The sequence below is a fragment of the Oryctolagus cuniculus genome, chromosome 10 (assembly GCF_051225735.1).
Source record: "Oryctolagus cuniculus isolate XC-2025 breed Fujian yellow rabbit chromosome 10, ASM5122573v1, whole genome shotgun sequence".
Lineage (NCBI taxonomy): Eukaryota > Metazoa > Chordata > Mammalia > Lagomorpha > Leporidae > Oryctolagus > Oryctolagus cuniculus.
This window is the reverse complement of record NC_142876.1, coordinates 113,005,835-113,027,689: the sequence shown is the minus strand read 5'-3', so window position 1 is coordinate 113,027,689 and position 21,855 is coordinate 113,005,835. Positions and strand designations below refer to the sequence as shown.

The 21,855-nt window shown below is 52.7% G+C and overlaps 1 protein-coding gene across 8 annotated transcripts in view; it reads left to right on the top strand.

Moving 5' to 3' along the window:
• The window catches only part of CFAP92 (cilia and flagella associated protein 92 (putative)), a 42,770-nt gene that overhangs the window by 5,367 nt on the left and 15,548 nt on the right, over positions 1-21,855 (top strand). For 6 of the 8 annotated variants that reach the window (XR_016215050.1, XR_016215049.1, XM_008260340.5 and 3 more), the window contains 6 exons: positions 5,382-5,525; positions 6,328-6,394; positions 8,600-8,712; positions 12,791-12,937; positions 15,889-16,073; positions 18,981-19,885. Coding sequence is in view for 6 of the 8 variants with exons in the window: in XM_008260340.5 (XP_008258562.4) it covers positions 5,382-5,525; positions 6,328-6,394; positions 8,600-8,712; positions 12,791-12,937; positions 15,889-16,073; positions 18,981-19,885 (1,561 nt within the window). In the remaining 2 variants the exon portion in view is untranslated. Of the gene's footprint in view, positions 1-64; positions 328-5,381; positions 5,526-6,327; positions 6,395-8,599; positions 8,713-12,790; positions 12,938-15,888; positions 16,074-18,980; positions 19,886-21,855 lie in introns of those variants that run through there. The other 2 variants (XM_089306570.1, XM_008260341.5) reach the window with 2 other exon arrangements.

The following is a 21,855-nucleotide window of genomic DNA, read 5'->3' as shown; positions in this document are numbered from 1 at the left end:
TAATGTTTCCAGATCCCCCCAAAATCATAAACTAGGAGCATTTCTGGTCCCAAGCATTTCAGGTCGGGGGCACCCAGCCTGTGGAACCGAAATAGAGGCTGGTTCTGTCTCGGTGGCCTCTGTGCCTGACAGCCCAGCAATGCCACTGGAGGATTCCAGTCCTGGGTGGGCAGGGTCTGTGCCCTCGCCTCCTGTTAGGCCCCATGTCCACAGGCAGCCCTGACACGGCCCTGCACCAGAAGCCTGCCTCCTGGCCAAGTGCCGTGTGCTCACTGCACAGCAAAGACACCAGGAGACAGAAAACTGAAAAATGTCACTGTGGTCCAGGTGATGACATTCACTTGTAGAAATACGGTCTTGGCCAGTGCCACGGCTCAATAGGCTAATCCTCGGCCTTGCGACGCTGGCACACCTGGTTCTAGTCCCGGTCGAGGCACCGGATTCTGTCCCGGTTGCCCCTCTTCCAGTCCAGCTCTCTGCTGTGGCCCGGGAGTGCAGTGGAAGATGGCCCAAGTGCTTGGGCCCTGCACCCGCATGGGCAGCAGGAGGAAGCACCTGGCTCCTGCCATCGGATCAGCGCAGTGCGCCGGCCGCGGCAGCTGTTGGAGGGTGAATCCAACGGTAAAAGAAGACGTTTCTCTCAGTCTCTCTCTCTCGCTCACACTGTCCACTCTGCCTATTTAAAAAAAAAAAAAAAGAAGAAGAAAGAAAGAAATACGGTCTCCATATCAGTCTCTTGTGCTCCCCTTCAAGGAGAGAGCTGGGTGGGTAGACACAGACTTCGAGGGTGGACCAAATTCAGCCCTGTCTCCATCTTGTACCAGCGGTGACCTTGGTCATGGACCTGAAGATAAATTCCTCAGCTTCAGAAAAGGGAAACTAGACTGCACCTCCCCCCGCCCTGCCCCCCCCCCCCCGCCCTGCTGTGTCCTGCAGGCAGGTTGGTGGGAGTGGTCCGTCAGGGTACAAGCAATAAGGGGGGGGGTGCATATGATTAATAGGAGAATTTAAAAACAAAAACAAGATTCTGCCGATTCAGCTATGACATGGCAGTGCTCTTAGGATGCATCTTGATGTTTAAAGATGTGAAAAAGTTAAGAAAATGTGCGCTAGAATTGAGACGTTGATCTGTTGATCCTGTCGTTGGCTTCCAGACAAGTGTAATTACCCTCAGTTATGGCCTGCAAACAGTTCTATTGCTTGTTTGAGTCACAAATCAGAACCTGGTTTTGTGTGAGTGAAAAACCTCGGTTTCTCCGATTTCCTAGTCTGCCTTGCTTGGGATTTGTAGTTTAGAAAATGTTCATTTATTTGAAGACAGTGACAGAGTGAGAAAGCAGAAGAGCCCTTTTCCACCCACTGGCTCACTCCCCAATGCCTGTGACAGCTGGGACTGGGCCAGGCTGAAGCCCGGCGCCTGGAACTGTGTCTGGGTCTCCCATGTGAGTGCCAGGGACTGAGACTTGAGCCGTCACCCGCTGCTTCTCGGGGTGCCCATCCACAGGAGCTGGCTGGGAAGCAGGGGGCGTGGGACTGAACCGGGCACTTCATTATGGGATGGGTCTCAAGCAGTGGCTTAACCCTCTGTGCTAAGGTCCACCCTGGGCCTTGCAATTTCAAATCTTTGATTAATCCAGGCTTCCTTGTCCTGGGCACTGTTGATGCTGTTGGGTCAGATGCTTCCGGGTGGGGGTGGGGGTGGGGGAGGCTGTGCTGTGGCCTGCAGGGTGTTGAGCAGTGTCCCGGGCTTCTACCGACTGGACGCCAATGGTAGCCTCCCAGAGTGGCTGTCAGTTTCCCGCAGGCCCTGCCAGGTGTCTCCCCTGTGGGGCGGGGATGATGGCCCATTGCTGACAATCACTGGTCATGTCTGAACAGCTCAGGAGAGTTTCCTGTGTGAGGGTGGGCTCCAGGGGAACTCTGTCCTGGACCTGTGGGCCCTCAAGTGGGGCCTTCCCAATCCTCCTGCCTCAGTGTGCAGTCCAGGAGCCACTGGGCGGGAATTTCTGGCTGACACCCGTCTTGTCTGCAATAGGCTCCCGTCAGAGCGGGGGTGCCCGGGCAGGGGCTGTGAGAGCAAGGGTGATCGGGACAGGGAGCGGAAGGAGTTCTCGCCCTGCAGAGAGAGCCCATGGACCTTTGGCTGTGATCCTTCTTGAAACCCCAGCGCCTGCTCCTCTCAGAGAAATGCCTCCAGCCTGGCGCCGCCGCTGCCTCTCATTTTAATACGTGTTTTCCTCATTAAAACAACAGCGCGTGTTCGTTGGCTTTGTAAGACAAGTTACTAACAGACTAGTGAAAAGAAGCAAACATTGAGAGGACGCAGGGGCAGCAGGTTAGCAGCCCCGTGTGACATCCCGTCTGAGTGCTGGTTTGAGTCTCTGCGGCTCTGCTTCCCATCCAGCTCCCTGCTAATGTGCTTGGGAAAGCAGCAGCAGACGGCCCAAGTCCTGGGGCACCTGCGCCCCTGTGGGAGACCCAGATGGAGTTACATTTCCTGGCTTCAGCCTGGCCCAACCCCCGCTGTCACAGTCATCTGGGGAGTGAACCAGCAGATGAAAGATTTTCTCCCCCCCAACACCAGCTCTGCCTTTCAAATGAATACAATAAATCTTCAAGTATAGAGAATTGTTCCAACACAAAGCCATTTAAAATAATTATAAAAAGACGTTTTATAGAAATGCTTGTCTGTCGTGAGTGTGGACAGTGCCAAGGGTGTCCCGAGTCACAAAGAGAACAGGAAACGTATCAGGATGCAGGCAGGTCGCCTGCCGGTCAGTCGGCTTCCGGCCTCCTGGCCTTGACTGGAACATCCCGACGAGAGGGACCGTTTCTCTTCTCTGCTCTCTGCCCATCTGCTTGGTTGTCAGCGGTGGACAGAGCTGGAGTCAGCGTTGGTCCTTCCATGGTTTCAGTGCTGGGCACCCGGCACCTGGCTGGTGGCCCCCTCCTGTCAGTTGTTCTCTGGCAGTTGCTCTCTCCCAGCTGTGTCCTCCCCCAACTCTGGCCCTCTCTGGACCCAGATCCTTTTCCATCTGTGCTCTCTAGCCACTCTTACTTCTTTTTTAAATAAATTGTTAATTTAATTGAGTCAGACAGAGAGCTCCAACCCCACTGGTTCACTCCCGGAGAGCCCACAGCAGCCCACGTCCGGGCCAAAACCAGGAATTCCATCCAGGCCTCCCGAGTACCTGAGCCATCAGCACTGCCTCCCAGGGTGCGAGACCGCAGCAGTCTAAAGTGGGACTAGGGGCTGGCGCTGTGGCAAAGCGGGTAAAGCTGCTGCCTGCAGAGCCGGCACCCCGTGTGGGCACCAATTTCAGTCCCAGCTGCTCCACTTACGTTCCAGCTCTCTGCTATGGCCTGGGAAAGCAGTGGAAGATGGTCCAAGTCCTTGGGCCCCTGTAGCTTTGTGGGATACCCGGAGGAAGCGCCTGGCTTCAGATTGGCACAGTCCCAGCCATTGCAGCCATCTGGGGAGTGAACCAGCGGATGCAAGACTGACCTCTCTCTCTCTGTCTCTCTCTGTCTCTCTCTGTCTCTCTTTCTCTCTCTGCCTGCCTTTCTCTCTGTGTGTAAACTGATTTTCAAATAAATAACTGAATCTTTATTTTTAAAGTGGGACTAGGACATCTTAACAGCCATGCTCAGTGCCTGCCCCTTTGAGTTTCTTATTTTTTTAATATTTATTTTATTTATATGAGTTACAGAGAGAGGTAGAGACAGAGAGGTCTTCCCTCTGCTGGTTCACTCCCCAGATGGCCACAATGGCCAGAGCTGTGCCGATCCGAAACCAGGAGCTTCCACTGGGTCTCCCATGTGGGTGCAGGAGCCCAAGGTCTTGAGCCATCTTCCACTGCTTTCCTAGTCCATAGCAGAGAGCTGAATTGGAAGTGGAGCAGCCGGGACTCAAACCGGTGCCCATATGGGATGCTGGCGCTGCAGGCCGGGGCTTTAACCCACTGCATCAGAGCACCAGCCCTCTTTGAGGTCTTCAAAAGAGGGAGGTTGGGGAAGGTGTGCTGGCTGCACCCCCTGGCCTGTGCTCCAGCACACACAGCATTGAAAGTGAGGCTGCTCTCGCACCTGTTCAATTGTTATGGGATTTCATCCAGGACACAAGATCCACACCACAGTTACACACGAGCTCCTCAAGGCAGTGTCAGCCCCGTCTGTCAGTGCTCCAGGCCCTGCCCGGGATAGATGCACTGGGAGCCTCGGGTTGTGGCCGCCATGTCTCGACTGTTGATTCTTGCCTTTGACCCTGGCGCTTCATGGCTTTGTGACTTTCCCTGGCTGTCCAGTTCTGTAGGGGAGCAGATGTGGACTTCTGTGTCTGATTTCCAAGACCTTTTATAATGTGCTTCCCAAGGCTCCTTAATTTTTTTAAAGAATTATTTATTTGAAAGGCAGAGAGAGAGAAACAGATAGACATCTTGTATCCCCTGGTTCACCCCCAAATGGCCACAACAGTTCGGACTGGACCAGCTGAAGCCGGGAGCCCGAAACTCCATCCAGGTCTCCCATGTGGATGGCAGGGGCCCAGACACTTGGGCCATCTTCTGCTTTCCCAGGCGCATTAGCAGGGAGCTGGGATCAGAAGTGGAGCAGCTGGGACTTGAACTGGTGCTCTGATAGGAGGTGCTGACGTTATCCACAGCTTAACCCCCTGTGCCCCAATGCTGGCATCCAGGCTCCTGTCAACTCCTCCCACCTTCACATCCTGGAGAGCTTCCTGGTCCCTGAGGACACCAAGTCCTCCTCCCATGGGGCCTGCCTGCAGCAGCCGGCTGTACTGCTGGGCTCTCTGTCTCCTCTTTCTCCTGGCACTTTATCTGTTCTTCAACACTGGGTACAGTTGCACCTGTCCCCTGCCCTGTTCTTGTAGCTTTTGTGAGCTCAGTCCATTCGCTCACTGCCTCCCTAGGTTAATGGTTCCACACAGGCCTGTGGTGGTCAAGGCCCCACCCTGACAGTAGTGAAGGCATGGGAGTGTCCGCTCCCTCCCCAGTCACAGGAGGCTCTGGTTCTGGCTTTGCAAAGGACCGGGTCTGTGACTCAAGTCCCTGAGCGTGAGATGGCTCTTGTGCGAACTGGGGCACGTGGCAATCAATGCCTGTCTTTGGTTCCTTAGCCTAGGAGTTGGTGCAGACTCTGACGATTGGTGCAACTCCAACTGTGTTGACTGCACAGAACAACACAGATCAAGTTTGGAGGCAGCTGTTGCCAGTGGAGGGCTGAGAGCCCGTCCCAGAGCCACGCACGTGGTTTCCCTGCAGGTTTCTGCTGACGCCTCCCATGGCTTTAGCTCCCTCCTGGGGACGTGGCTGCCATGAGGTAGGCGGTCGCCTGAGTTGATGGTGTTTTGTCCCGCCTCCTAGAGGAAGTGCGGCGATTGGTCGTGAGCCAGCGGAGTCTGTCTGCTACGGGCTCGGAGAAAGCCAGCGCCATCAGGATGAGCTGGGAGCAGGAGGACCCTCCAGATAAACAGGACAGAGCGGAGAAGCACTCCAGGTGCCCACACGGTGAGTGGAGACGGCGTGCATGACCGCGGCGGGGAGAGCTGTGTGTGGCGCAGGGCTCTGGGGTCATTGCCACCCAGCAGCTACCAAGGACACGGTGCTGGCCCGGCCCGTGCTGCACCGCGCTGCGAGGCTCGCCCTGTGTGGTGAACTCGTTTCTTTGCTGAACTTCTATTTGTCTTGTAAGTCAGAGACACTTTTTCTGACTGTAGGAACACACCTGTGTGGTACCTGGAGAATGCAGTGGATTCAGAAGAGCGTAGACCGAGCAGGGGAATCATCGGGGAGCCGCCGATGCAGCGTTGTGGTTTTCATAGTAATCGGCGTGTCTCTGCCTTTGCTCTGGGATCTCTGACACAGATGAGGGTATCCTGGATGCGTATTACGTGTCCTGAGGGTATTAATCTGCCATCGTCTGTACTTTGCTGTTTGATTAAAGCCTTTCCTCTTTCATACTGGGTGCGTAGTAGTCGTCTGCTGATAGGACGGTCACTTCCTCCACCATCCACTGTCTCCACTGGGAACGGGGAGACCTCGGCAGTGACCGCAGCTCTCTGTTTAACCGGCCTTCTCTTCTACGGGGCGCTGCCTAGGAACCCGAGGCCTTCTCTGGCCTCTCGTGCCCACCAAGCCAGTCTGTGTATTTGTCACTCACTCACTCCTACGCTCGAGACTTTTGTACGGAAGGCTTGTCACCTGCCGGGCTTCTCCCTGGAGACTGACCTTACAGAACTAGAGGGAGGGGCTCATTTTTGAGTGATCTCCATGGAATGCGAGGCTAGGAGACATTTGCTGCTGTTTTCAGGTTCTCGCCAAATAGAGGCTGAAAGTTCTCCCAAGAGTTGCGAAGAACACGAAAAGTCCGCCTCAAGGTATGGTCTCCCACGCGCGGGTGGGATGGAGCCGCCTTTCCTTGGTGGGCGGGAGGGGCCTCTGGGCCTGGCCCTGAGATCAGTCAGGGGAGAGTTCGCAGCAGATGAAACTCGCATGGAATGAAAGGAACCGGGAAAGGGAGCTGGAGCATGCGCATGCGCACAGGGCGGAGACCAGGCACCTGCGTTGTGTGTGCATCGCTTCCGCTGTTTAACACTCCCCGAGCGCTCTCAGCGAGGGCCTGTTTCTCTGGCCATTTTCCACACAGGTGGCTGAGTGCCTAAGTGATTTGCACAGTCACTGCTCTGGGATTCTGGGGGCCCCCTGGGTCTGCCGTGCCTCCTCCTGTGGGAGCAGCGAGCTGCTGTTAGGGCTCCTGCTAGGCTGAGAGAAGGGGGCGCCTGGGAGCTGTGGAGACTGGGGAGAATAGGAGCCCCGCTGGTGTTTGGGGAAATGGGACGGAGAGAACCAATGCTGGTTGTTAAAAACTGCTTTGGCTTTGAATTGGCGCATGGATTTGGGAAGAACTGACATTCTCCCATTGTCAGGTTCTCTCTCCATGATCGTGGGGTCTCCTCTCCCTGAATTCACATCCTTTCTATCGCTTAAAGGTTAATTCACATCCTTTCTATCGCTTAAAGGTTACTGTTTCCTTCTATGGATGTTGTGGATAATTTCTCTAAGTGAATCCTCAGGTGTTTCCAGTTTGGGTGACTTTCCTAAAAATATGAATGCACTTCAACAAGTTCACTGGAAAATGGCATTGAAAGATATGTTTATTTTTGTGCAAAATATTTTGAAATCCTTGCATAGAGAGGGTCTTTAAAGAGTTCATGAAAAATATGTATTAAAGGAAAATAGGGATTTCAGAATTGTTTCACACCCAAATAAACTTCTAAAATATTTATTTATTTATTTGAAAGGCAGAATTAGGAAAGGCGAGACAGAAGAGAGCTTCCTTCCACTGAATAACTACCCAAATGGCCAAAGCCAAGAGTCTGGGTCTCCATGTGGGCACAGAGACCCAAGCACTTGGGCCATCTTCTGCTGCTTTCCCCAGGCACATTAGCAGGGAGCTGGATGGGAAGTAGAGCAGCCAGGACTCCAACTGGCACCCTTATGGGATGCTGGTGTCACAGGCGGCAGCTTAACCTGCTATGCCATAATACTGGCTCCCAAATAAACTTTTTTTTAAAAAGATTTATTTATTTATTTGAAAGTCAGAGTTACACAGAGAGATAAGGAGAGGCAGAGAGCAAGAGAGAGAGGTCTTCCATCTGCTGGTTCACTCCCCAATTGACCGCAATGACTGGAGCTGTGCTGATCCGAAGCCAGGAATCAGGAGCCTCCTCTGGGTCTCCCATGTGGGTGCAGGGACCCAAGGACTTGGGCCATCTTCTACTGTTTTCCCAGGCCATAGCAGAGAGCTGGATTGGAAGTGGAGCAGCTGGGACTCGAACTGGCACCCATATAGGATGCCAGCGCTTTAGGCCAGGGCTTTAACCTGCTGCGCCACAGCGCCGGCCCCTCAAGTAAACTCTTAATTCCGTTTTCTGTACTTTGCTGCACATTTTCTGTACTTTCTGAAGTCCCCTCATGAATTATTTTGCATTACACTTCCCAGTTTGTCAGATGCTCAGATGTGCACATGTGATCTGCAGATGAACCGCGTCAGCCTCACTGGGGCGGTGGGAGGAGTGCAGCCTCCAGGCCTGCTGCAGGATCACCTGCATCGAACTTGACAAGACCCCCAGGGATTCACATGCGACTGAAACTTGAGAAGCATTGAGTTAGAGGAATCCTGTGTCATTAAGAAAAAATCTGCTGTCATTTAGTACAGTAAAGACATTCCCAGGGCCAGCATCACGGTGTAGCATTTGGGTACAGGTTCAAGACCCGGCCGTTCGACTTCCAATCCAGCTTCCTGCTAATGCTCCTGGGAAAGCAGTAGAAGATGGCCCAAGTCCTTGGGCTCCTGCACCCAGGTGAGAGACCCAGATAAAGTTCCTGGCCCAGCCCCAGCCGTTGTAGCCGTTTGGGGAGTGAACTGGCGGATAGAAGATCTTTGCTCTCTGCCTCTCCTCCTCTCTCTGTAACTCTGCCTTTCAAATACATAAAAAAAAAATCTTAAAAAAAAAAAAAAAAGAAATTCTCAGATCTGGCCCTTGATTTTTTTCATTAACTTTTCTTCGTGACTTTTCTAGGGGGAATAATTCAAAGGCACAAACTATGCCCCTGCCAGAGGTAACCATGATGGAGATCAATGAAATAATTGAGAGATCGTCATTTAGCAGCTTAGACAGGCAGCGAACTCAAGGTAAGTTAGGGGTTGTGGAAGCTTGTAACATAACGAGACTTGGAAAATAATGAGGCATTTCGGATTCAGGGTATTTTGATGAGATTCTTTGATATTTGGCCAAATGTTACTTGAAGGTAAGTGCTAGACACACTTTCACGGATCCATCTCATCCATTCATCCATCTCCTCTGTCCATCTGTCCGTTAGTCCCTCCATCTGTGTCTCCATCTTCTCTCCCTCTATCCCATCCCTCCCTCCTTCCTTCCTTCTCTCCATTCTTCCACCTGTCTTATCCCTCCTCCCTCCAGCCATCCACCCCTCCTCTCCAATATAACCTTTTTTTTGACAGGCAGAGTGGACAGAGAGAGAGAGAGAGAAAGGTCTTTCTTTTGCCGTTGGTTCACCCTCCAATGGCCACCACGGCTGGCGCATTGCGGCCGGTGCACCGCGCTGATCTGATGGCAGGAGCCAGGTGCTTCTCCTGGTCTCCCATGGGGTGCAGGGCCCAAGCACTTGGGCCATCCTCCACTGCACTCCCTGGCCACAGCAGAGAGCTGGCCTGGAAGAGGGGCAGCCGGGACAGAATCCGGTGCCCCAACCGGGACTAGAACCCGGTGTGCCGGCGCTGCAAGGCGGAAGATTAGCCTAGTGAGCCGTGGCGCCGGCCTCCAATATAACCTTCTCTTTCCTCCCTTCCTCTCTCCCTCCCTCCGTCTTATTCCTCCCTCCATCTGTCCATCCCCCGTCTCATTGCTCCATCCATCCGTCCATTGTCCGTCTAAGCATCCGTATCCATCTGTCCATCTCCTCCATCTCCCTCTCTGTGTCCGTCTCATTGCATCCACCTCATCTCGTCTCATCTCACTGCCCATCATCCCCTCTGTCCATCCGTCAGTCTCCTCCATCTCTTCCCCCCAAGTCATCCATCCGTCTCCTTCCTCATCCCTCCCTCCCTCTCTCCTTCCCTCCCCCCATCTCATCCCTCTCTCCACTTCCGCCATCTTCCATTCACTCGCCCTCATGATCCCATCCATTTCCCCTGCCCACTTCCCCCCCTCCTACTCCTCCACTTGTTGGGGTTATTGATCCATGGTATTGTGTATATGGGAGCATGAAAATGTCTAATGGAAACTTTCAAATAAATTGCAGTTTTGGTGATAGATGCTATGATGGGGTAGGTACATGGGATGTTGGGGGAAGCGTAAAAGAGTGAGTGTTGGGTCCAGCGTTGTGGCACAGCGAGTACAGCTACAGCCTGCAATGCCGGCACCCCTTACGGGAGTTGGTTCAAGTCCTGGCTGCTCCATTTCTGACCCGGCTTCCTGCTAATGTGTCTTGGAAAGCAGTGGTGGATGGCCCAAGTCCTTGGCTCCCTGCACCCACGTGGGAGACCAGCAGGAAGCTCCTGGCTCCAGTCTGGCCCAGCCCTGGCTATTGCAGTCATTTGGGGAGTGAACCAGCAAATGGAAGATCAGTGTCTCTCTCTCTCTCTCTCTCTCTCTCTCTCTCTCTCTCTCTCTCTCTGCCTTTCGAGTATGTATGCATCTAAGAGTGAGTGTTATGGAGGAACTCTCCATGAAAGACAATAAACTGTTTGCTTCTGGTGGACTGAGGCCAGCGCATCCCACGTCACGGGACCCAGTCATGCAGTAGCGTGTGGTCTTAGCTCCCAGACTGAGTGTCCCCAGACACTGTTCTCGTCCGTGGTCCACATCCGCTCACCAAATTCTCACTGAGTGGTTGGGTTTCTAGATAATTCGAGGTAATTCTAGATCACCTTCAGCTGGAACTGCTACAAATCATTTTCTCCTCTCTCAAATAGTGAGTTTGATCTTGACCCTGGGCTCGTTCTAGTTCAGCCGTCTGAGGCCATGGAGAGCAGTGACTGCTCTGGTGAGGCCCTGGGGGTGCGGAGATGCAAATGAAGAAAGCCCACTCTTGCTTTTTCTTTTTTAAAGATTTATTTATTTCAATGGCAGAGTTGCAGACAGGGTGAGAGAGGGGAAAGAGAGAGAGCTTCCATCCACTGGCTCACTCTCCAAATGACCTCAATGGCCAAGACCAGGGCAAGGCAAAACCAGGAGCCATGACCTCCATCTGGCTCTCCCACATGGATACAGGTGCCCAAGGACTTGGGCTGCCTTCCGCTGCTTTCTCAGATGCATTAGCAGGGAGCTGGGTCTGAAGAGGAGCGGCTGGGATTCAAATGGGCGTTCACAGGTGATGCCGGTGTCGCAGGCGGCAGCTTAACCAGCCACGCCACAGCGCCGGCCCTATTCTCCTTTGTAAGGTCCTTACAGACAGTCCACAACGTCACACCCGAACCCTCTGAACTCCTCTGAGTTTCCTCCTTTTCATAGTAAACGGCCACTACTTTAGAAATGTGCTAGCATCATGATGAGGTTTTTGTTTTCAAGTCATCTTATTAAATCTTGAAGTAAAATTCACAGAAAAATATAACAACTGTGTACCTACTATTGATCTTTCTATTTTTCTGTTTCTTTCATTTTTCTTTTTTTTTTTTAAGATTTATTTATTTATTTGAAAGTCAGAGTTACACAGAGCAAGAAGGAGAGGCAGAGAGAGAGAGAGAGATCTTCCATCCACTGGTTCACTCCCCAATTGGCTGCAACGGCCAGAGTTGCAGCAATTTGAAGCCAGGAGCCAGGAGCTTCCTCCGGGTCTCCCACACGGACTTGGGCCATCTTCTACTGCTTTCCCAGGCCATAGCAGAGAGAGCTGGATTGAAAGTGAAGCAGCCAGGTGTCGAACCGGCACCCATGTGGGATGCCGGCACTGCAGGCACTGGCTTTACCTGCTGTGCCACAGCGCCGAGCCCTTTTTCCTTTTTGTAGGAAAGAGAAGGGCCTGGGTCAGTGTCAGCCCCTTGGCTGCTATCTCTTTGGGGCCGTGCCCATCCCCCACATGGAAGTTTCTCTGCCCCCCACTCTATCGCACATTGGCCCGGCGTTGCGTTGGTTTTTGCTTCCCTGAGTCGCAAAAATGATCCAGTGTGCTTACCTCCTTCCTGCAGCTCATCCTGTCAACACAGTTCATTTCTGAGGTTGACTTGGGTTCTATACAAAGGGTCTCCAAAGACCTCAGGAACAGTTCCTGTCATGGAGAAAGGATGCGTGAATTAAGAGAAAATTGCACCAAAATAAATGCATGCTGACTTGGTGCCTCAGAGTAGACCACGTTCCGGCGTGTTCTAAGTGGGGGAGACAGCCCCTGCCTCCCGGGGCGTGCAGAGCAGGAAGTGAGCAGGTGCATGAGTGCCGAGCTGGGAGCCACCTCAGATCAAGAGGAGGGAGGAGATCTCCGTGCACACAAACTCCTGACCGTGAACTTCATGATTCAGTGGTGCGAGGCCAGCTGAACCGAGGCTCAGAGCAGTCTGGGGGCTCTCACAGAGAGAGCCCCTCTCCTTTTAGGAGGGGCTGGGCAGGTTCCAGAAGCAATTTTGGTCAAACCTCAAAGCAGGAACCTCAGCCTGCCTCGGTGGCTTAGGGCCAATGTGGGGAAGCAAGCTGCAGACGGGGCGGTGCGGTGGGGATGGGAGGAGGACCCACTCTGTCTCTGATGCCCAGACCTGACACTTGCCTGCCATCTGCAGTTTTCCCCTTTTTTTATTAAAAAAAAATTTTTTTTTTTTTTTTTTGAAATTTACAGAGAGAGAGAGATCTCCCAACCATGGTTCACTCCCTAGATGGCCATAGCAGTCAGGGCTGGGCCAGGCTGAAGCCAGGAGCCGGGAGCTGCTTCTGGGTCCCCCACACAGGTGCAGGACCATCTTTTGCAGCTTTCCCAGGCCATAGCAGAGAGCTGGTTCAGAAGTGGAGCAGCCAGCACTCAAACTGGCGCCCATGTGGGATGCCGGTGCCGCTGGTGGTGGCTGTACCAGCTACACGATGCTGGCCCCATAATCTGTGTTTTTGTGCTTCTGCAGTTTGCTGGGAATACACAGCAGCACAGGAACACCCCTGCCTTCTAGATGCTTCCAGAACCTTCCCAAATCTTGGAAGCTCACAGATTGACAAAAGGCAACCTGGACTCAGTCTCTTCTGAGCGTGTGCGTGTTTTCTGTGACTTCACAGCTAGAGGGAAAGATTCCGAAGGACAGAAGAAAAGCCAGAAGAAGAAGCCTCCGTCTGGGATGGAGGAGGCGGCCGGCCGGAAGCTGGTGGGCCACTGGAAGCAGAGCGCCTTCTCCATCCAGCTGGCGGTGATGCCGCTGCTTGCCGGTAGCTAACTCCATTCCCAGCAGTGTCCGGTGTTCTTGTTGCATGGGGCTGGCGTGTCCACACCCCGATGTTCACGGTGGCTGGGCCCCTGCTCTGTGGCTCCTCATTCCTCTGCCCAGCCCCTCAGGAAAGCGTGTATGTGGGGTGGGGGTGGGGGCTGGGGGAGATCATTGTCTTCACTGAACAGAGGAGCCCATAAGGCCCGAGAAGCCAAACACGCAGCCCAGGGTCACACGGCCGATGGTCAAACCAGGGCGGGAGCCAGGGCTCCTGGACCCCGTGGTGCGAGGAGCCCTGTGCGTGATAAGTGTCCTCCTGTTGTCTGCCAAGACGACACTGCTCCCCAGGAGCCCTTGCTGCGGGTGCTGCACGGCATCTGGGCGAGGGAGCCAGGTTTCACCGAGAGGTGGACATACGTGCTGCGGGGCTGTGGCACACGCGTTCCAGCTGCTGTGACTGACTTCCCATATCAGCTGCTCCGCTCCTGATCCAGCTTCCTGCTGATGTGCCGGGGAACGAGGCGGAAGATGCACCGACTGCCCTTGCCACTGAGTCGGGAGAGCAGCCTGACCCAGGCCTGGCCAGTGTGGCCATCTGGGGAGTGAACCAGCAGATGGAAGGGGTGTGTGTGTGTGTGTGTGTGTGTGTGTCTGTCTGTCTGTCTGTGTTGTCTATGTCTTTCTCCCCCCACCCCCATCCTGACGGTCTACCTTTTAAATAAAAAGGGAAAAAATTCACATAAAATGCATATTATGAACAAACTGCATGGGTTTCAGCATTGTTTTGCACCAAATGTATCTTTAATTTCATTTTCCAAGACTTTTAAAAAAAAAATTTTTTTTGACAGAAAGTTATAGACAGACAGAAAGGTCTTCCTTCTGTTGGTTCACCCCACAAATGGCCACTATGGCTGGTGCTGTGTATCCAGGTGCTTCCTCCTGGTCTCCCATGCGGGTGCAGGGGCCCAAGCACTCAGGCCATCCTCCACTACCCTCCCGGGCCACAGTAGAGAGCTGGACTGGAAGAGAAGTAACTGGGATTAGAACCAGCACCCATATGAGATCCCGGCACCACAGGCAGAGGATTAACCAAGTGAGCCATGGCACCGGCCTCCAAGAAGTTGTTTTTTTTTTTTTTTTTTTTTAAGGTTTATTTTTACTTTAAAGATTTATTTTATTTTTTTTTTTTTTTGAAAGACAAAGTTACAGAGAGGCAGAGACAGACAGAGAGGTCTTCAATCCGCTGGTTCACTTCCCAGATGGCCACAATGGCCAGAGTTGCACCGATGCGAAGCCAGGAGCCAGGAGCTGCTTCTGGGTCTCCCACGTGGGTGCAGGGGCCCAAGGACTTGGGCCATCCTCCACTGCTATCCCGGGCCATAACAGAGAGCTGGATCGGAAGAGGAGCAGCCAGGACTACAACCGGCACTCATATGGGATGCCACGCTTCAGGCCAGGGCTTTAGCCCCCTGCACCACAGCGCCGGCCCCAAAGATTTACTTATTTGAAAGGTGGAATTAGGGAGAGAGAGAGATCAATCTTCAGTCCATGGTTCACTCTCCCACTGACCTCAACAGCCAGAGCCGGGCTGATCCAAATCCAGGAACCAGGAGCTTCTTCCAGGTCTCCCATGTGGGTGCAGGGGACCAAGCACTTGGGCCACCTTCTACTGCTTTCTCGGGTGCATTAGCAGGGAGCTGGATTGGAAGTGGAGCATTCAGGACACAAACCAGCAGATGGCAGCTTTACCTGCTAGGCCACAGCTCCCCCCCACCCCCGTACCCAGGAACTTTCTGACATCCCCTGGTCCTTGCGGCAGACTCTGGTCTTGGCCGTGAGGCTGTGCAGTGGTGGGGTTTGGGGTGTTCTGTCGGCCCTGTTACCTCACCAAGGAGAAAACAGTCAGAAAGGGGAAAGAACCCTGACAGGGCATTGGTGGCCTGGTGGGGGTGCGTCTCCAGCCGTGTGCGATCTGTTCTGTCTGTAAACCGCACTCCCTGCCGTCGGGGACACTGTTGGTCTCTGTCCCAGTGGGAGATGAGCCACACTTGCGTTTGGCTCTGATGTGCCGGTTCTGCTCTCCGGCACCGTCTCTGCCCTCACCATTGGCTCACAGCTGTCAGAGCACACGCTGGCAGCGCTTGTCTGTCCTAAGGGGATGACCTGGAACAGCACAGCCCACCCGTGCCTTCTGTGCTGACCCGGACAGTGGCCTTGGCCCCCGGGGATACTGAGCACTTGGGATGTGTCATGTGGTGAAGGAGCTGCATCTCAAATTGTGTTTTAAGTTCGTGGAGCTACGTATGGCCAGTGGCTACTGTAGTGGTTCTGGAACCCCCAGGGGAGCTTTTAAACCTCCCAGTGGGTGCTGGCGCTGTGGTGCAGTGAGTTGACGCCCTGGCCTGAAGCGCCGGCATCCTGTACAGGCGCTGGTTCAAGGCTTCGCTGCTCCACTTCTGATCCAGCTCTCTGCTGTGGCCTGGGAAAGCAGTGGAGGATGGCCCAGGTCCTTGGGCCCCGGCACCCATGTGGGAGACCAGAAAGAGGCTCCTGGCTCTTGGCTTCCGATCTGCCCAGCCCTGGCCATTGGGGCCATTTGGGGAGTGAACCAGCAGATGGAAGACCTCTCTGCCTCTCCTCTCTCTGTGTAACTCTGACTTTCAAATAAATCTTAAAAAAAAAAAAAAAAAACACACACCTCCCAACGCATAGGCCACACGCAGGTCTGTTTCGTCAGACTGAGGGGCCCCCATGCGTCAGCGTTCCTTGCTGTGTCCCAGGTGCTGCAGGAAATGCTTAGAGTGCTCGCTGGGAGAGGGCTATCGGGAGTGAATCGGCACAGTTGAGCTGGTTTGGGAGCTCCCTTTGAAGTGTGTGGAACCTTTTTCATGGGCTCCCTCTGTGCTTCGGGGGCTGGCAGGGTGGAGGTTTAACACTGTGTGTGTCCCCCAGGGTGGCAGACCATCATGAGTCGCAGCAGTGAGAAGTCTGCCAACGTCTTGGATTGCCTTCTAACACTGAGGACGGAAGTTCCCATCATGACCGAGGAGCAGAAGCAGGACTTAAACCCCCTGATCATAAAGATTGAGAGCGCCTCCTGCCTTCCGTCGCAGCCTGTGCCCATTCCCGAGCTGGAGGTGAGAAGCAGCCAGGCCGGCGGGCGAGGGCTCCTCCTCCCCCCCAGCAGCTGCCCCGCACCCAGCACCCTGCTGCCCCCATGTCCTGACGTGAGCGATGTGGTTAGCGTCCACACTTGACCATTTAGGATCCCGCAGTGAGACGTGAAGTGCTGAGGGGCTGCAGCACCCAGCTCAGTGGCTGCTCCTTGGGAACCCGCGAGGGGCAGCAGTGCTGCTGATCTGGGAGTTGTTTCTTCCCTCTCCTGATGGGTCCCTGTCTCCTGCATTCCCTGTCTGTCTTTCCCTTGGTTTCCCCTGTGTTTTTTCTGGAGCACAGCTTGGAATAGCTGTGCTTGAGTGAAGGTTGTTGGGAGACGTCTTTCCTGAGATTTTATGTCTACAAATGTCTGTGTTGTACCCTTAGATTTGATTGATAGTTTGGCTGGGTATACAATTTCAGATTAAAAATGATTGTGCTTTACTGTTTTGAAGGCACTGGTCTGTTCTTTTCTTTTCTTTCTTTCTTTCTTTCTTTTTCTTTCTTATGTTCTTTGGTGGATCTTTGTATGTAACCTGTTTTTTTCTTCTCTTAAAGCTTGTAAACTCTTTTTTTATATTTTCTGGAATTATTATTTGTGTGCCAGTCTATGTACATATGCATAATTTAATTTTGAAAAAAAGATTCATGGGAACTTGCAAAGACACTGCAGTGAGGTCCTGTGTACCCCTCATGCAGCTCCCCATGGTTAATGTTACATAACCAAAGCACAGCGTCAAGATCGGGACACTGACAGGGGGCCAGTGATGTATGTAGTTAGGCCGTTTTAGATAGATTTTATGTGCTCTGCAGACTAACTGCATTCAGGATACAGAAATATTCTGTTACCACGAAGATAACTCTTAGGGCATCCTCTTACAGTCCCAGCGCTGCCTTTACTACATCCCACTAGTGCTCACCACTAAGTGGTTCTCCATCTGTGTGATTTTGTCAGTTTGGGAATGTTATTGTTGTGGATTGAACTGTCTGTTCCCAGAAAGATCCACTGAGCTCCTAAGTCTCAGTACCTGAGAATACGGCCTGGGGCAGGAAGAGGGTCTTTACACGTACAGTTCAGGTGACATGAGCTCGTTAGGGTGGGCCCTGACCCAGTATGACTGGTGTGCTATGAAAAGGGGAATTTGGACATTAGAAGCAGGTGTGCACGGGGTAAGATGATGTGAAGAGATGTAGGGAGAATGCCGAGTGCCAGGTGTGTAGGGGAGTTAGGCTGCCACAGCTCAGGAATGGTCTGGGGCTAGCAGAGTTCAGAAGAGGCCAGGAAGAACCTTCCCTGGCACCTCCGGGGGAACACGGCTCTGCCAACAGCCTGATTTCTGACTCCTAGCCTTCAGAAATGCTGGACAATCAATGTATGGGTTTTTAAAAATACCTTTTTGACAGCATTCTTATTTATTTATTATTTTTTAAAGATTTATTTATTTGAAAGGCAGAGTTACAGAGAGACAGAGAGAGAGGTCTTCGATCTACTGGTTCATGCCCCAAATGGCTGCAACAGCTGGAGCTGCACTGATCTGAAGCCAGGAGCCTTCCCTGGGTCTCCCATTTGGGTACAGGGGCCCAAGGACTTGGACCATTTTCTTCTGCTTTCCCAGGCCACAGCAGAGAGCTGGATTGTAAGAGGAAGAGCCAGGATTTGAACCGGCACCCATATGGGATGCCGGCACTGCAGGCAGTGGCTTTACCTGGTACATCTCAGTGCCAGCCCCATAAATACTTTTTTCAAAGATGTATTTATTGATTTGAAAGTCAGAGTTACACAGAGAGAGAAGGAGAGGCAGAAAGAGAGGTCTTCCATCTGCTGGTTCACTCCCCGGGGGCCATAACCCCAGAGCTCTGCCAATCCAAAGCCAGGAACCAGGAGCGTCTTCTTGGTCTCCCACGTGGGTGCAGGGGCCCAAGGACTTGGGCCATCTTCTACTGCTTTCCCAGGCCATAGCAGAGAGCTGGATCGGAAGTGGAGGAGCTGGGACTTGAACTGGCACCCACACAGGATGCCAACACTTCAGGCAGCGGCTTTACCCGCTATGCCACAGCGCTGGCCCTCCCATAAATATTTTCTATCAGTGTGGGACTTGGCTTTAGTTTTTTTAGTAGTGTTTTTGATGAAATCTGGCTTATCAACTTTTTCTATTAATCATCCTTATTAGATCCCATTAAATCTTTCTCACCCCAAGTTCATGAAGACCTTCTCCTGTGCCTTCTGGCAGAAGATTCCCTGTGATTTTAGCTTTAGTGTTATCTCTGTGATGTGCTTTATTGACCACAATAATGCTGTATTTCTCTATTGAGAGCTGCTTTAATTTCCCTCTGCATTATCTTTTAGTTGTCAGTTATATTTAATTTCTTCATAAGTATTTTCTGTTTTTATGCTAACGTAAATGGTAGTGTAAAAATTCTACTTTAAACTGTTCTTTGCCAGCATATAGAAATATAAGGAGTCTTCAAAAAGCATTTGGGAAATGATTACTATGGAAAAACTATGTTTGCGTTTCAGGGTTTTGTCAGCACGAAAATTAACTTCTCCTTTAATTCCGTCCCTATGAAGTTTCTGAAGTACCCTCCCCCAGGTGTGGGAGGACACGAGACCTGTCTGTGCGGCCCTCCCAACAATACTAACTCGTATGAATTGAGCCCTTGTGTCCCGCCAGCCCCTCCTGCCACGCACGCGATGCCGTCCTGACGATGACCTTGCACTGGGGGCACTCCTGGGGGCCTTGTGCAGAGGAGGGCGCTCAGGCTCCCAGGCCACAGGCAGTGAGTGTGGCCCTGGGATTTGCATTCCTCCTGGGGAGCCTCACTTCCTGGGGGAGCGGAGTGGCTGCGGCCGCAGCCAGGTGACCGGCTGTCACCCTGCTCTCCCGTAGAGGCTGTGTATGCCTGTGTACTGCAGGTACCAGTTCCACGACACTCCGATCCACACGACCGAGGGGGAGCCCCACGCAACCCACATTCATTTCCAGGATATCAACGTCGTCTTCCTCGGGGCGATGCACCCCAGTGACCTGAGGGAATACCTGGAAGGCCCCCCCATGGTGGTGGAAGTTCATGACCGGGACCGGAAGTCGGAAGACTATTCGCAGAAGCCCAGTGTGTTTGGCGAGGACCCCCTGGATTTGTACCTCAACCTGCCTTCCATAATCTCCCCTAGAGAGACAGAGGACAACCCATTTGAGTCCCAGAAGAAGATGTGGGACCCTTACGGGGTTGCCCGGGTCAGTTTTGCTGACCTCCTTCTGGGCCACAAGTTCTTGGACCTGGATGTCCCTATCCACAGCTGCGAACCCAAGCTCATAGACCCCAGGGAAGACAGTAGCCTCAGGAAGGTTGGGGGGTTCCGGGTCCCCAAAGATGGCCTCCACCATGGCCCAATGCCCATGGGCAACTACCTGGATGCTGAATCGCAGCTGAAGCTTCGGGTGGACATCACAGTGCCACTGAAGGCTGGGGCCAAAGCCTCCGACCTGGACCTCCTAGGCTCCCCGTTTGGCCGCATCGTCATACTGTTGGACCACAAGAAGCTGTTCCTCCTGCACAGCCTGCTGGAAGACATCACCATGGTCAACGCCAAGGCGCTGGACCTGGGCTCCTACCCCGTCAAGAACATCCAGCAGATCCTCTCGGCCTTCAAGGTGCGGGTGAAGATCCAGGAGCAGCAGCACCTGGACGTGCTCACCGGCTTCCACCTGCTGGATGGGGAGATCCACCTCTTTGTCCTGGAAGGCCTGGCCGACCAAGGCCTGAGGCAGCTCTGGGAGGGCCTCCAGCACCGGTACGTGGCTGGTTTTGCATTCTGCATAAAGGTGATAGGTGGATGGGGCTGGGCGGAGGGGTGGGGGTGGGGGCGAGTGGAGAGGTCTCTTGAAGCCAGTCCAGGATCAGTGTCGTCAGCTGTGAGGGGGAGAAGTTGGCTCCGTTCCGGTGTTTGATCAGGGATTTTCCCAGGGCTCAGTGAGTGGGCTGGAGGACGGGGAGAGGGGATTGCCTTTGGTGGAAGTGAGGAATGTGAGGGTCTGCTGAATGCAGAGGGGGCTCTGGATGGCAGAGCCCAGGGTCACCTCAGCCGTAAGGGAGCAGAGCTCTCTGTATTGTGTTTTGACTCAGCGCCGGGAAGACGACTGGGATTCTTTGGAAGGAACAGGGCCCTCTAGGCTGTGGGCAGCTGCTGTTTCCCAGATACCTGCAGGGGCACCGTGGTGGCCGCTTGGCAATAATTCTCTGCCTCTGCAGTTCACAGGTGTCTTAGTTTGGGAAAATAGAGTCTCCCTCGTTTCCTCTGGAGGGCCCCTCTGCTCTCAGAGTGCAGGTGCCCCAAGCCCTAGATGTTGATGGCAGGGAAGGCAGAAGGGGTTTTGTTGTTGTTTTGTTTTTAGTAGAAATTTTATTTATTTGAGAGGTAGAGTTAGAATGAGAGACAGAGAAAAATGTCTTCCATCCATTGATTCACTCCCCAGGTGGGCACAAAGGATAGAAGTTGGCTGATCCGAAGCCAGGAGCTTCTTCCAGGTCTCTCACGCGGGTACAGGGACCCAGGGACTTGGGCCATCTTCTGCTGCTTTCCCAGGCCATAGCAGAGAGCTGGATAGGAAGAGGAGCAGCCAGGACTAGAACCTGCATCCATATGGGATGCTGGTACCGCCAGGCAGAGGCTTAGCCCACTGCACCACAGCACTGGCCCCCATGCAGAAGTTAAGTCTGTCCACCCAGGAGGATGTGGCAGTCCTGCTGTGCTGTTGGGCCAAGAGGCACCAGGGAGAAGCTGGCCTGATGTCATGTTCTCTGCCCCAGAGAACTGAAAACCTAAGTCCACACAAAACCCTATACACCAGTGTTCATAGCAGCACCATGAATAATAAAAAAAGAGGAGGAGGAAAGGACCCACATGTCCATGAACTGGTTAAACAATATTAGTAATAGACATGCGATAGAATGTTACTCATTTATAAAAAAGAATGGAATACTGATCAACCTGGATAAACTGAAAATGTTATACTGAAAGGCCACAAGTCATGTGATTCTGTTTCTATTCAACGCCCAGAATAGGTAAATGTGTAAATAGAGAAGGATATCAGTTGTTGCCAAGAACTTGTGCAAGAGGCAAGGGTGGATGAGCGGTAAAGAGTTTATTTCTGGAGTGGTCGGATGTTCTAGAATTGCAGTTTGCAGTTGCTCTGCCTCGTGAATGCACTACAAACAACTGTGCACTTTGAAAGGTTGGATTTCGGTGTGTAGTGAAGAGTTTGGCTCCAGGGGAGACGAGCCTTTGCCCTCTGCTCCTGGCAGGTGATCTCTGTCCCAGCTGATCTGAGTGTGTGTCTAGGACGGTGGTGGACTGCCCGCCTGCATCTTAGGGTTGGATGACCACACCTGCAGTCATAGGCTGGAGGCCGGCTCTGCCAGAGAGGCCAACAATGTGACTTAGCATGGACTCATTAGTTTTCAGGCCTTTTTTAAAAAATTTCTAATATAAGCAGTAAAGCTACAAATTTCCCTCTTAGGTCATGCTATAACTTCATCTCCTAAATTCAGATGCTATGTATTTTCATTATTAGTTCAAAAATACATAATTTCCATTACAATTTTTTTCGACCCTCAGGTTATTTTGAAATATGTTTAGGTAGCAGGGTTAACTGATTGATGATACACTTGAATTCAGTCTCCAAGTCAACTTATACTGCATGATCTGAAGCCCCCAGCCTTGACATGTGATTTCTACAATGTTGCAAATCTGAGGGGAATAAA